The sequence below is a fragment of the Panthera uncia genome, chromosome D2 (genome assembly GCF_023721935.1).
Source record: "Panthera uncia isolate 11264 chromosome D2, Puncia_PCG_1.0, whole genome shotgun sequence".
NCBI classification, from domain to species: domain Eukaryota; kingdom Metazoa; phylum Chordata; class Mammalia; order Carnivora; family Felidae; genus Panthera; species Panthera uncia.
Window position 1 is genome coordinate 67,837,065 of NC_064818.1, and position 14,026 is coordinate 67,851,090.

Below are 14,026 nucleotides of genomic sequence, written 5' to 3' on the forward strand. Positions count from 1 at the left end.
CTGAGCTGAAGTCAGACGCTCAACCCACTGAGCCCATCAGGTGCCCCAGAAACTCCATACCCATAAGATTGTACAGTATGTGGTCCTCTGTGATTGGCTTCTTTCACTTGGCATGTTTTCAAGATTCATCTATGTTGTGGCATCTATCAGTATTTCATTACTTTTTTATAGTCAAATAATATTCCATCCCGTGGATAGGTCACATTGTGTTGATCTACTCATCAGCTGATGGTAAACTTCAGAATTTTAAAAATAGAAGCTAGACCGTATTTGCTTTAATTTGCAAAATTATCCCCCCCCCCTACTTTTTTGGGGAAGTGCTCTTATGCTGAATACTGTTACAGGGCACAGATTTCCAAGTCTGTGGGTGGTCTTCATATTTGAGCAAATACTAATAACTTCAACAGATTCTACCTGGAACCAAATGTTGGGTGAACATGACCGAACAGTCGTGGTCCCTCTGAAGCGCAAGGCTTTTCATCTGGTAAAGTAGTAACTATTGCTGGTGACTTTTTCTCTGGGTTAGCCAAGGATTAAGACATTATCTCCAGTGACTCAGGCACGCCCCTGATGGTACTATCTCCTTTGTCTTCATTTTCTCCTCTGGTGCTAATCGCGCAAATAACATCCAAAAGATTGTGATCAGGTGAGGTTATTTCCAGCCTGGGGAGTCTTTTTTTGCTCTGTCTGCGGTTTGCTTGTTTGTTCATGTTTTGGTTGTTGGTTTTACCTGTTGTAAATATTCAGAGGCCCAGGTATGTTGACATGCTGGAGAGAGGAAAATACACTTTGTCCAGATTTGACACGTTGGCTGCCCGTCTGTGCTGTGGCTTGGTGTGGCGGAGGGCAGAGTCTCTGTGCTCAGGGTGCAAAACCCAGCCGGGGTCAGCTGCCTTGTAACCACTTCTGATCACCAGCCTCCACGACTGTTTTGGGCATTAATGTCCCTTACGTACTCTGAGGAGAAACACTTCAAGGAAAATGTGATTTTTTTTCTTTTCTTTTCTTTATTGGCTGCGCAGGTTGGACCTAGGAAGATGAGTTTCGCTTTAAGAAGCAGGGCACCCTTAATGGTCTTTGAGAGAACCCTGAAAATCAGGTGTTTTTTCAGAGCCATCTAAATGACACTCTGTGGTTATTATTCTGGGCTCTATATGTTAGCAGGTGGGTCCGTCCATTTAGTGCTGGGAAGAAACAGGAATAAGATGGTTTGACTCCTCCAGTCCACGTGTGTACTGTCTCTGTTGCCTTACACACACACACACACACACACACACACACACACACAAATACACATATTTAGAATTTTTTCCTCTTTCAAGTTTCTCTCTCTCCCTCTCTCTTTTTGAGAGAGAGGGAGGGAAGAGTAGAGAGAGGGAGACAGAGGATCTGAAGGCAACTCTGCTGACAGCAAAGAGCCCGATGCAGGGCTTGAACTCATGAACTGCGAGATTATGACCTGAGCTGAAGTCGGACGCTTAACTGAACCAACCAGGCGCCCCTCTCGAGGTTCTCTTTAACCTGACTTGTACTAACACAAGCAGCTGACCAGGCAAGGTCCACTTTGAGAAAAACAATTCTGCCTTCTGCCGCATCACCACCGCCCTTAGACCCACTGTGGTTGCCCCAGGCTTGTGCCCGATGACAACAGTGGTGGCCTCTTAAGTTATCTTACAATAGCGTGATTCTTTCTGGGGATGACAGAAAGGGGCCGGTGTCATTTTGGAACCAGGGATGCTAGCGAATGGAGCTGGCCAGCCTTTCCCCAAATTGTCGAGTACCTTTCCCCATTCTGAATGAGATGGCATGTGGATCCGTCCTGCCTGCAGGAATCTGTTGCTTGTGAATATTTATATCCTTCCATCCTTCCAATGTGATCCCTCCTCTCATAATATTTGGGGAGAATCTTTTTTTTTTTTTTACCAAACTATGTCAATTTAACAAATTTTTGTGCAATTAGTACAGTGCATTTCAACCGAAATGGTTTGCTTTCATAAATACTGAGAAGGTTTAAATAACGTTTTCTCATCAATCCGCCCTCGTTTACAGTTACTCAGTTACTGCACCAAGAAGACCCTCCAGAGCTTGATGTTGTCAGGAAACATATTAGCAGAAAATAGTATGGTATCTAATGCTAATAATTGGTTAGTGGAAATGAGAAAAGAAGAAATGTAGTTGGGGCTCCTGTGGCTAACAAGAGGTGAATTATGAAACATTTCCAGGGGAGATTCCAGGGCTGTTCCAGAAACCTGTTATTTGCATTTTAAAACATTTGGGCTCCATTGAGAGGGGAGGGGGGTGCTGTTTACCAACACTGCTTTCTTTCGCAGAGTGAAGCGCTCCAAATTGCCTGAGTGGGAGCTAGATCCCCAGGCACACCCAGCCCCTGTAGGAGCTCTGCTGGTTTTTAAGGAGAGGATTGGCTGGTAGACGCTGCCAAGTGCTAGCCAGCGCCCCGCCCCCTGCCTCCTGGAGTTTGCGCAGTGCTGCTCTTGGCGCAAGGTGGCCCGATAGGGACCCGCATGCCTGCCCAAAGGCTAGTCTGGGACAAGGAACCTCCCTTTAGCAGGAATCTCATCAAAGGCACATCATTGGATACCCTCTATTAGCCGGATTCACACAGCTTTCTGCAGCCTGTGGTTCTTGGACGCCAGCTTCTGCCTCCAGCTCTTCCCTCGTAGTCGTTGCTGGGCGAGGTGCACGGGCTGATAGTTTACGCCTGCCCTTGTGGATCAGCTCCCGTTCTCTCGAAGTTAGTTGCTGAGCATGGTTTTTCTTGAGCTCATCGGCATTTTGTCTGTCTGGAGAGATTACACGTTTAGGGGCAGGGACTCTCAGATCCATATGCGGATCACGGCTACGCAGCCTGGTTGCAGGGAGAAGCTTCCCTTGCCATGTGCTGAGGTCAGCGCGGAACCTCGTCACTGCCTGAGGAGGCAGATGGGAGGGATGTACTGGCACTCCACTTGTGTCTGGCTTTCCAAGGAATTAGGATGGCCTCAGAAAAGACTTCACGGAGTGTTCCAGCGACATCCGTTAGAACTTCATTCATTTTTTTGCGTGCCTTGGCTAATTTACCAATATTAAGGTTAGCCATTTGGAGTTATTACCTTACGTCCCAGTAGAGCCTTGACCTTTACTTAAAAAAAGCTCATTTAGGGGGCGTGTGGGTGGCTCCGTCAATTAAGTGTCCTGACTTCGGCTCAGGTCATGATCTCGTGGTCCGTGGGTTCGAGCCCCATGTTGGGCTCTGTGCTGACAGCTCAGGGCCTGGAGCCTGCTTCGGATTCTGTGTGTGTGTCTCTCTCTCTCTTTACCCCTCCCCCGCTCACATTCTGTCTCTCAAAAATGAATAAATGTTTAAAAAAGATTGAAAAAAAAGCTCATTTAGTGTTCATACCAGATGAAAAGTAAAAGTATCTCTTGTTCAGAATTACCCAAGTAAGTTATTTTTACTTTATCCTAAACTCTTTAATAACTTTTATTTTTAGTTTTTTTAAGCTTTATTTATTTTTGAAAGAAAAAGAGAGAGCAAGTGGGGGAGGGGCAGAGAGAGGAGAAGAGAGGGACACAGAATTTGAAGCAGTTTAATAAAGTATTTTATACGCACTTTCCCTTTGTTGTTTATGATACTGTAATGGAAACTATATGTTTTATTTCCAGCTTCTCAACATTTGTTATTTTGAAGTATTTTTTTTTTTTTTCTCCCAGGAAACAAAGCAGGTTGGCAACGTTTTCTTTTAACCAATAAGCATCTTTTGAAATGACGCTTCAAACCCCATTCATGATACCATATCCCTAAAATATTTTTCTGGGCCATGTGAAGCTTTTATCTCGTAAAAGAAAGCTTTCCTGCCCACGTGTCGCCTTTTCTCCTTGGATATAACTTTCTTCGGCAAGTCTCCCCTTGTTATATAAGGGCCATGTCCAGAAATTGAGGCGCATTGGATTTGTACTGAGAGCCATTTGAGCACCTCGTGAGTTCCCCTCCTCTGTGTTCTGCTAGCCCTGCAGAATTGGAGCTTTTGTGGGTGGTGGGCAGGGCCCTTAGAGGGTACCCTCAAGTGACGTGACAAACCGGCCCTCAGAAATGCGGGGCGCACAGCGAGGTAGGTGGCAGCGACTCCGAGGCCCTGCATCTGTTTCTGTGCTGAGGTTGACAAGAGGTGACCTGTGCTGTGTACAAGGGCGAGTGTAGGGATGCACTTGACACGGGTTTCTTCTGGGTCCATCCTGTTTTGCCTTCCATTTGGATCCTGGTCTTTCTCACTACGATGTGGTCCCTGAGGGCCAAGGCTGACTTCATTCATTCTATCCCTTGAGTGTAGGGACGGTGATCATGTTTTGCCCCATGCCACCTCCAAGCAGGATGGCTCAGGGTCACCGACGATGGCACGGGAAGAAGGAGTCTCAGTACGTGAGCTGTCCACTAGCCATTCCCAGCCATGGGCCATTGGCTTCCGTATTCAATGACATCCGCCTACGTGTGCGTGCACACAAGTATACACACGTGTGCCCACACATATGCACCTGTAGACTCTCACACTTCGTCACTCACACACACTCCCAGTTTTGGAACATGATCGTGAACATCAGACGTTACTTTCCACCTGCCACGTCAGCGACAGTGTCGTGGTTTGGGTTTACCATTTAATGACAAAAATGGTGGCTTGTTTGTAGCTCTGATTACAGTTTTCTTTGCGTCTGTGTTAAGTTGGTTGACAACGTATTTCAAATGTAATTAGTCCCCACCAGAGTTACCTCACCTTCAGGAGGTGAGAATTATTGATGGAGGTTAAAGCTAGAACAGCGTGACCCGTGCAGACCTGAACTCTCTTTCCAAGGTCACAAATGTGTATGTGGGCTTTACTTACCGGGTCGGACGGTTGGATAGGTGGCTGCTGTGGCTTATTTGCTTTCTGGCGTCCTTGTTTGTATGCATGGGTGTATATGTGAATACGTGATAAAGAGATGTGAGGATTTTCCCCTCTTAGCAATTAAAAAAAAATTGTCATTTTGCTAGTTTGCTTCTTTAACGGAATGGCTCTTGCCAGTGCTTTTCTTGCAAATGGATTTCTTACTCCTCCAAAGATTCTGCAGTTTCAAAATACGATTCTTCCATGTTCTCTATAGAACCCTGAACTCCTAGTTTTTAAAGTCTCGGTTTTGCTTTGTTCTTCTCTGTATAGTCCTGGGTAGGTCCTTTTATGTCTAGACGTAGAGATTTAAAATAAAATCGTGAAAGAAATCGATTACATGATTTCTAAGACCCATTTCATTGGGTCTTAGAAATTCACAATTCTGGTTTCTTCTAGAGACCCACAAATAATCCTTTCCCTCTTGCTTGGGGGGAGAAAACACATAAAAAAATACAACCCAAATATATTAGGGTGATACAGAACTGATAGGATGTGCGTGTGTGTGTGTGTGTGTGTGTACGTGTGCGTGTGCGTGTGTGTGTATGTATAAGGAGATTTATTGTAAGGCTGACACGATTATGAAGACAGGCAAGTCCCAAGATCTGCAATAGGCAAGCTGGAGACATGGGGGAGCTTGTTATGTAGTGTAGTCTGCTTTTGAAGGCCCGGGAACCAAGAGAGCTGATGGTGTAGTTCATGTCCAAAGGCTGACAGGCTTGAGACCCTGGAAGAGCCAAGGTTGCAGTTTGAGTCTGAAGGCATAGAAAACCTATGCTCCACTTGAAGGCAGCCAGGCTAAAAGGAGGAGTTCCTCCTTCTTTGGGGGGGAGAATCAGCCTTTTGTTATTCGGGCCTTCAACTGATTAGATGAGGCCCACCCCCATTATTACGGAGGGCATCGGTTTTATTTAGTCTGTTGAACTTGTCCCAAACCCCAGAAACACTCACAATAACGTTTGACCAAATATCTGGGCACCCCATGGCATAGTCAGGTCAATACATAAAATTAACCATCACATCAAACTTTTCTGAGACAGAATTTAAAACTTTTGGTTTTTTCTTTCTAAGAGGTAGGCTCACAATTCTCCCAATAGCCAGTAGCAGCTGTTCGCCATATTGGATCTGAATAACATTATTTCATGCGAAATCTTTATCTCTGGAGGCTTTCATATTTTTTCGGGTTTTTGTTTTTAAATGCTTTCAACTCCTCCTTTCCTTTTTATTTTTCCTGGCAAAGCAAATCGTACTTTCTAGCTCATTGGGTTCCATTCTGCTACATTAATATTTAAATATTGCCCAACCACTTGTGGAAGGAGCTATAAGCTCACAAAGAGACAAAATAGTAGAATACACAAATGTCACCACAACTTTTTTGGTGACACATCTTGAGTCTTGATCCGCGTGGCCATGGCCCAGAACTGGTCAGCACCCCATGTCATCAGGTGCTGAGTCACCAGTGAAATTGAAACCCGCCATCCGCTCCGTCTGCCTTCTCTCTTAACATGCCACAGCTTCGTACCTTCACCTTCTCCAGACGAAATGTGTCTTTCGAAATCGTCTGTCACAAATAGGCGGTGCCTCGGGAGAAAGCTGGGAGGCCGATCTGGTGCTGTTAAGTGTTCGTGGCTCCTGCTTGCTGGAGACCCCATCTTAGGGCAGCGTAGCCAGTGACATCGGAGGCACCAGAGGAGCAGGGGGGCTGAGTGTCCGTTCCTGTAGGTGTTGTGGTTCAGGGCCCCTCTCTCCATCCCAGGCCACAAGCCATATTCATTCTTATTTTAAAAAGGGGCCAGGTGCCTGTTCCAAAATACTGCCTTATAATAGTCTCCTCATCATGCCAGGACCATGAAACTCACAGGGTTTTCATTTACTTTTTCTGAAGTGTCTCCATTTCTTTCCACATTACCCCTTGATCCGTGGATGGGTAATTATTGAGGTTAATCTGATTAAGGTGACCTAGACTACTCCAGTCAAGATGCCTCTCTCTCTCTCCAAACCCAATCCAAACTGACGTGAGCAAAATAAGTGTATTGACCCCAAACTCCTAACAAAGAAGTACACGGGTGGCATGCATCAGGCATGGCTGGATCCAGGGGCCCCCATTTACCAGGACACCATTTCTCTCCTTGGCTCTGGGTTGATGTCACCTAATGAAGACAGGTTGAAGTCCAGAGAGATCTTATCGTCTGAACCAGTGGTTGTGGACGGGGATGTGATGTGTTGAGTGCAGTTGGACTGAGGGATCCACATGGCTTGAGAGTTGGGGTTGTACCTCCTAAGTAATTCAAGGTACTGGTACCAGAAAAAGCACGAATGGATGCGGAGCATAAAACTCAGTGGATGCCTGCTTTCTAATCTTTAGGATCCGTTGATGAGTTATATATTTATTAAGGGGAGATTCGGCTACAGCTCCTTCTCAGCACAAAATGATTTTGTAGTTGTATATACATTTGAATTTGTTTAGAAGCCATTTTTTTTATCCTCCAAAATTTGAAGTGGCTTAGAAGACTTTACGTTATACCAAAAGATTGGAAATGAACATTTAAAGAAATGAGAAAAAAAGAAAAGCAGGGTACGCCCAGAAGACAAGAAGGGAATAAGGATAATTTTACACATTTCGAAGCTAGGAGCGCCTACAGAATTGGTTGAAATGACCTGCAGATTTGGCTCTGAGGTTCCCAGGAATGGCAGATCTGGGTTTTAGATGGAGGAGTGTGTGTGTGTGTGTGTGTGTGTGTGTGTGTGTGTGTAAGGAACATATCCGCATAAGCCACAGGCCCCTGTGGGAGTATAGACCCGAGGAAAGGCCATGGGAAGACAATAAAGATGCCGTGGTCTATGGTAACCTTAGATACATTTCTTTCCCAAACTCCTCTGGGACACTTGCCCTTGGGGGCCTTGCCTCTTTGCTCTCAGCACCTTGTTAGAAAACAGAGTGAGCAGACAGGGATTTCAACCCTCATATTGCTGGGTTCCTTCCAGGAACAGTAGGAGGGTTAAACCATGTCACCTCTGATGGGAGACAGTAAGGTGAGTCACCGCTGTGACAAGGCAGAATGAGATTACCTTAGTTGTAAAGCTGGGCCGATCTTGAAAATGGACTCCTGCTTGCCTAATGACTCACATTCCTGTTTACAAATGAGCGCTGTGCGGGGAAGTACAGAGTGGGGCGTTCTGTCTCCCAGACGGAGACCAGAGACCTCCAGGCATGGGCAACCAGGGCTACCTCTGGGAGCTTGGGCTGCCCTTTCTGGGGGGCAGACCTCGGGGCTTCCGGCAATGGTGGCTTTCCGAGACCAGACACAGGGACAGCTGCAGCCAGCTAGGACCCTGGAGTATCACCAGCTTGCAGGCCATGTGACCCCTTCCCATTTGGGCAGTTCATGTGGCCTTTGGATGGTTTTAATCCTCCTGGACACCCTCCCCGCCCCCTCCACCCCCACCCTGCTGCCACTATGGGAGGACCAGGTAATATGGTAGCCATGTAAATTGTTCTGGAAACACAGTTGCTGTTTATAGAATTCGTCCTTTATTTCCATCGATTTGCTGTCTCCCAGAGTCTTTAGCATCCATTATGCTCATTCTGCTGCTATTTGATGAAATCAGAACATAAGATATTGGGTTTTGTGCTCAGTTCAGTCTCATGCTCTTAGTCCTGAATTCTGTTATTCAGGATTAAGAAGGGTGAAGAATTTATTTATGGCACTTTTTGTTTCTTCATATAAACCCTTTTAAAGACTGGAGTAGAGAAGTCATCACATGCATACAAAGGGCATAGACATTTTCTTTTTTAAAAGGCAATCAGAATGATATTTCTCTGTTGTGAAATAGCCCTTCTTGGACCCCAGGTCTCTTTATGCCCCCTAAAATCTCTACCCCATTTATAGAGTACCAGGGAATGTCTGGACAGGCAAACGAGTCCACACAGCAGCACCGTGAGTCGACCGAGACCTGGTCCCTATTCCCCTTCCGCCAGTTACTAGCTGTGTGACCTTGGGCATGCTCCTTAACGTCTCTGAGTCAGTTTCCTCCTCTGTAAAATGGGCATGACAATACCTACCTCACAGGGTGGTTGTGAGGAGTTGAGGAACAGCGTGCACATTCCTGTCTAAAGCCCCCGACAGGGTCGGCAGTCAGGGAAGCAGCTGTCACGATAGGCTCCAGCCGGGCTGAAATTGAGTACAGCACCTGCTTCTTGAGCACGCGTACCTGTGTGCTGCCGGATCTTTTCGAGGGGTCCAGAGATGTAAACGTAGTTGCCTCTCCAAAATCGTAGTCCGGCAGAGGAGAAGGTGACTAGACAGATCCCCAGATAGCCCTAGGTTAGTATTGGGTGGAGCCGTGTGTGATTGCATTTTTGTAGGGTAGAACTATCAGCCGTATCACTTGGTTAAATTAATAGAAGATTCAGTAAGGTAAGTTGACAGAGAGAGAGAGAGAGAGAGAAAGTGCTGGCCAGCTGGCTCAGAGCAAGGAGCAGCCGTGTCCACTGCGGGAAGGATGGGCAGAGGTGGGGACAGCGGGAAGGGATGTAACAGAAAGGTTGCATGAAGGAGGCTGTATTTAAGATGTTGCTACAGGGGGCCCCAAGCTGGAAGGCAGGGAGGTGGAAGAGTCCTGGGGTCGCATCGGGAACCATGCTCGGAGTTTGTAGAGAAGCGTGGGTTAGGGAAGAAAGTCAGGCTGGGGGCCATGAATGCCTTGGTGACCGCGTCCCCCTCCCTCCCAAGCCTCACTCTGTTCCCCTTTCTTCCTGGCAGCAGTGCCCCCTCCCTTGCTGCACTCAGGGACATGACTGTCAGCACCTCTACCCCCCCTCAGACTTCACTGTCAGCACTCAAGTCTTCAGGGACATGAAAAGGAGCCACTCCCTACAAAAGGTTGGGGAGCCCTGGTGTTTGGAGGTAGGTCTCGGAGCAGAATGACGGTATGAGATGAGCTAGCTCTGAAATGCAACCGCCCGTCCAAAGTTCACCCCGCGTTAGGGCAGGCTGCACCCACTGTGACCCCTACATTCCCTCCGGGTTGCCGTCACATCATCGGGTGCCGTGATGTCTGGGTGTTCTGATCACCGATAGGTTTATCATAGCCATAAGAATGCTAGTTTGCGAGGAGAGGGTGGAGGGTGGCGCACCCGTGAACCCAAGGTGCCTGGCTCCCTGTAAAGGCTGCATGGTCCAGGGTCATGTGGAGCTTCCGTGAGAATGATGTTATCCCATTAGACTTGACCCCCAGGAAATAATTTCCTGGGACGTTTCACAGCTCCCAGGGGAAGACAAGTTATTCCCTCAACTTTGCCTTTGTTATTAGTTATTTAGAACTTAAGGATTTTCTTGTAGAATTCAGGGCACTGAGAAATGCTCAGTCCTCTGCAGTGAGTGATACCTTCCCGAGGCAGCTGTGAATGGCTTTCCTCGCAGCCGCGCTTGTCCAAGGACAGGAAGCATTGTTAATTTCTTTTAAATAATTCAATACTATGTCAATACCCCATATTGCTCCGTGCTTGGGAGTGACAGTTCCCTTCAAATTAGTAGTCTCAAAGCATAAAGACCATGTAGAACATGCTTTCGTTCTCAGAAAAGCAGGAGTCAATGCAGATAAAAAAATTTTAAGTAACTCTTGAGACCTGAATGGCAAATGATTTTGTATTAATGCTAGGTTTTGTTTTGTTTTGTTTTGTTTTGTTTTAAGAAAAGTGAATATTTAAGAGCCAATTAGTGAAACGTCTATCTTTTAAAAAACAGTTACAGCGCACCTACTATGTGCTGGGGGCTGTGCTGGGCACTGGGACTCCGGGAACAGGGAACAGGCGTAGGCATAGAGTAATATGTAACACGGGTACACACGTCTTGCCTTCAGCGAGAGACAAGGTGTACTCGTTCATCCTTACCGGCTTGTTTTCATGTAAGAAGTAGTAGGCAGCCCTTTAAGAGAACTGAAAACACGTGGAGAAACATAGAGAAGAAAATGTGCACACCCACCGTCTTTTTTACCCATTTATAATCCCTTAATATTTGGCTGTGTTTCTTCCCCGACATCCCTGTGTCGAAACTTTAAAAGTGTTCCACAGGATCGGAATCATACTTTGTTTACACTTTTGTATGTTCTTCCCACTTGAGGCGACACCGAGGGTGCTTCCGTGCACCGCAACGTGTCCTAACTCTGGTTAGTAACTCGGTGCGTTAGCGTCTTGTGAATATCTTCCTATGTGATGGCCCCCGCTTTGGCCACATGTAAACAAAACTGAAGATGTTCCTGGTCTCTTTGGAAACGCCCTCTTCTCCACCCACGATGGTGCCTGCACTCCAATTTCCTGGGCCGGTGAACACGTAAGGCCCGTGTTCTTTACTGGGTCTGGGTGTGACAGGACAGGGAGGCCTCCCTCTGTGTGCACCAGCCCATGGCCTGAGCGGAGCCTTTTCTCAGCAGCCCCTCCCTGGCCCAGGTTTTAACAAGTGCAGCCGGCTGTCCATTCTGACCCTGGATGATAAGGCCACACACCGCACGTATAGTTATTCCTGCCCCAGCGGCCTGGCAAATGGTAACTCATTAATCTTTGGTCAGAGTTACGAGGCAGATAAAGGAGAACTAGGCACCCATTTTGAGTATGAGGAAAATGAAACAGAAAGACTGGGTTTCTTCCTTATAACTCGAGATCTCTGAGGCCAGCGACTGCGTTCATGTCTCCGCTTTGCCCTCAGGACACAGAAACCTCTTCTGGGGGAAGCCCTGATATGCCCCGCTTCCAGCATTGGGTCTAAATCCCTAAATCGGGAATAGGCCAGACACGCAGACGCCCCCTCATGGGCTGTGGGGACTTGGGCAAGTTACGCAGCTGCTCTGTGCCTCGGTTTCTCTGCCGGTGAAGGGGGAGTCACACAGGGGCTGCTGTGAGCATCCAGTGAGCGGAAGCGTACAAAGTGGGGCTTGGCCAGAGTTGCTGGCGACCAGCACAAACACTCGGCAAGGTTCTAGGAGCATGTGTGTCCATGCGATGGGCTTGCTTTGCTGTGGACGTTTTCACGGAAGCTACTTAGGTATTATTTGCAGTACTTACTAGTTCAGGATTTGCAGTGGGATAGGGAAATCCCAGCGTGGCTGTGCTCCAGGTGGCTCTGGGTTAGCACAGCAGAACCCACGCCAGAGTAGAGTCAGAAGTAGGGGGTGCCTGGGTGGCTTGGTCAGTTAAGCATCTGACTTTGGCTCAGGTCACGATCTCATGGTTCATGAGTTCGGGCCCCGCTTCTGATGAGTCCCGCTTCTCTCTCTCTCTCTCTCTCTCTCTCTCTCTCTCTCTCTCTCTTTCTCTCCCTCTCTCCCTCTCCCCCCCCCCTTGTGGGATTCTCTCTCCCCCTTCTCTCTGCCCTAGCTCACATGTGTCCTCTCTCTCTCATAGGATTGAGTCCAGCCTTCCCTCACCTCTGTTGGCAAGGGGCTTCACCCCACTGTGACACGCTCCGTGTGTCTGTAAAAGGGGATGGGGGTGGCAGACCAGCCTCGCCTGCTTCGCCAGGGGCAGCTACCAGGATCCCTGGAAGTACTGATCAGAGTGAGATGCAACACAGCGCCCCCTATGGGCCAGGCACTTCCTGTAAGCACTGAGCTTCCAGTAACTCTCTGGGACCCGCCGACAACCCTGAGAGGGAGATGCTGTGATCCCCTTTTGCAAGTGAGCCACAGGGAAGTATAGCAACTGCTGAGGAGCACACGGCACAGGGGCGTAGCCTTAGAACTGCTGTTAATGAGGACCATGGCAATGGCACACGGTTCAGGGGAGGATACTAACCATCCTCCACTTGCTAAAGAAGATGTGTTAGGTCCTGTTCAACACTCTCCCCTCTCAGGGGCTGGGAGGAAGCTTTTGATTCAGGACATTCACAGTCACATCGGGTGACTTTGTGGCATTCACCAGTGCCACACGCAGGATACTTTGTACCCCAGCCATACTTTCGTTGTCCCTTCCCTGTCTTTTCTTACCAGGCGGCTGGAGTCTATCCCTTGAGCCCTCCCCTCCAGAGAATTAAAGTTGGTAGACCAACTGAGTAATTATGACTAAGAAAATCAATATTCACCTGGGCCGGCGTGAGTCACTTCTTTCTAGTTAGCTATTCACATACCTTTTAAAGCTAGCCACACAGTCATTACATTGGGGCTATTAACATGTCTAATAGTGACCATAATAGGGCGGGACCCGTGGCATAAGTGCGTTCAGATAAGAAAGAGTGTTTTTTCCCGTAATTGCTAAGTTAATGCTATTTTCACGGAAATGCTGGCAAGCACCCTTTTAAAAAGTTCTTTGTCTGAATCCTTCCCTTATTCCCTGCTTCCCCCTTTTCGGGGGTTGTATAAATTTTTGCTGATCAGTGGTTGGATTAACAAGATGGCAAACGCTGTCCCTTTTGGTGTTTTGGGTAACCTACCTTTTTGCTAGCGTGGAGGCTGTTTTTATTTCATATTTAAGGATATGGGAGGGAGGGAGTGTGTGTGTGTGTGTGTGTGTGTGCGCACGCGCGTGCATGTATTCAGGGGGGCACATTATTGTTGGTGCTCGTTAAATCTCTCAATTTACACATTTAACAAAAAAAAGACGTCTGCTAACTTTGCAAAGCTAGTCGCATAGACAGGGAGTGAACCATTTTGGCGAGGAGGAAATGAAACTTTTCTTAGGTTTATTAGACCACATCCTATAAATCTGTGGCTTATTATATGTCTGATTTCTAAAAAGCGTGGCATCACAGCTGAAGTTTTATTTTTGCTTATTAGTCACTGAAACAAATGTAGAGACTGCTTCATTTCCTTCATACTCTATCTTTCAATACATGTTATATATGGAAAATCTGGATTTACACAACAAAGTACATTAGAAGGGAAGTATTTGCTTTATAAGTCTCTGCATTGCAACTTTGCAAGCATTCTGTTGAGCTAGAATGTTTAAGTTGTCGTCTTACTCCTGACGACATAGAGAAGCAGTGAGAAAACAGTACAAGTACCTCTCAAAGGCCAAGTTAATATTGTGACAGACGTCCTTCCATTCTTTCAAAAGGTGTGTTTTAAAAATCACAGACGGGCCTCACCTCATACTGTGTGCAATTGTTTTGTTTATTTTA

General features: G+C 47.1%; 1 protein-coding gene across 15 annotated transcripts in view; it reads left to right on the plus strand.

Annotated features, from left to right (window-relative positions):
• The window catches only part of TCF7L2 (transcription factor 7 like 2), a 176,059-nt gene that overhangs the window by 90,258 nt on the left and 71,775 nt on the right, over window positions 1-14,026 (plus strand). For 7 of the 15 annotated variants that reach the window (XM_049645770.1, XM_049645771.1, XM_049645774.1 and 4 more), the window contains exon 5: window positions 9,683-9,823. The exons of the other annotated variants lie outside the window; for them this stretch is intronic. In XM_049645770.1, the coding sequence (XP_049501727.1) occupies window positions 9,683-9,823 (141 nt within the window). The remainder of the gene's footprint in view (window positions 1-9,682; window positions 9,824-14,026) is intronic. 15 annotated transcript variants of the gene reach the window in all.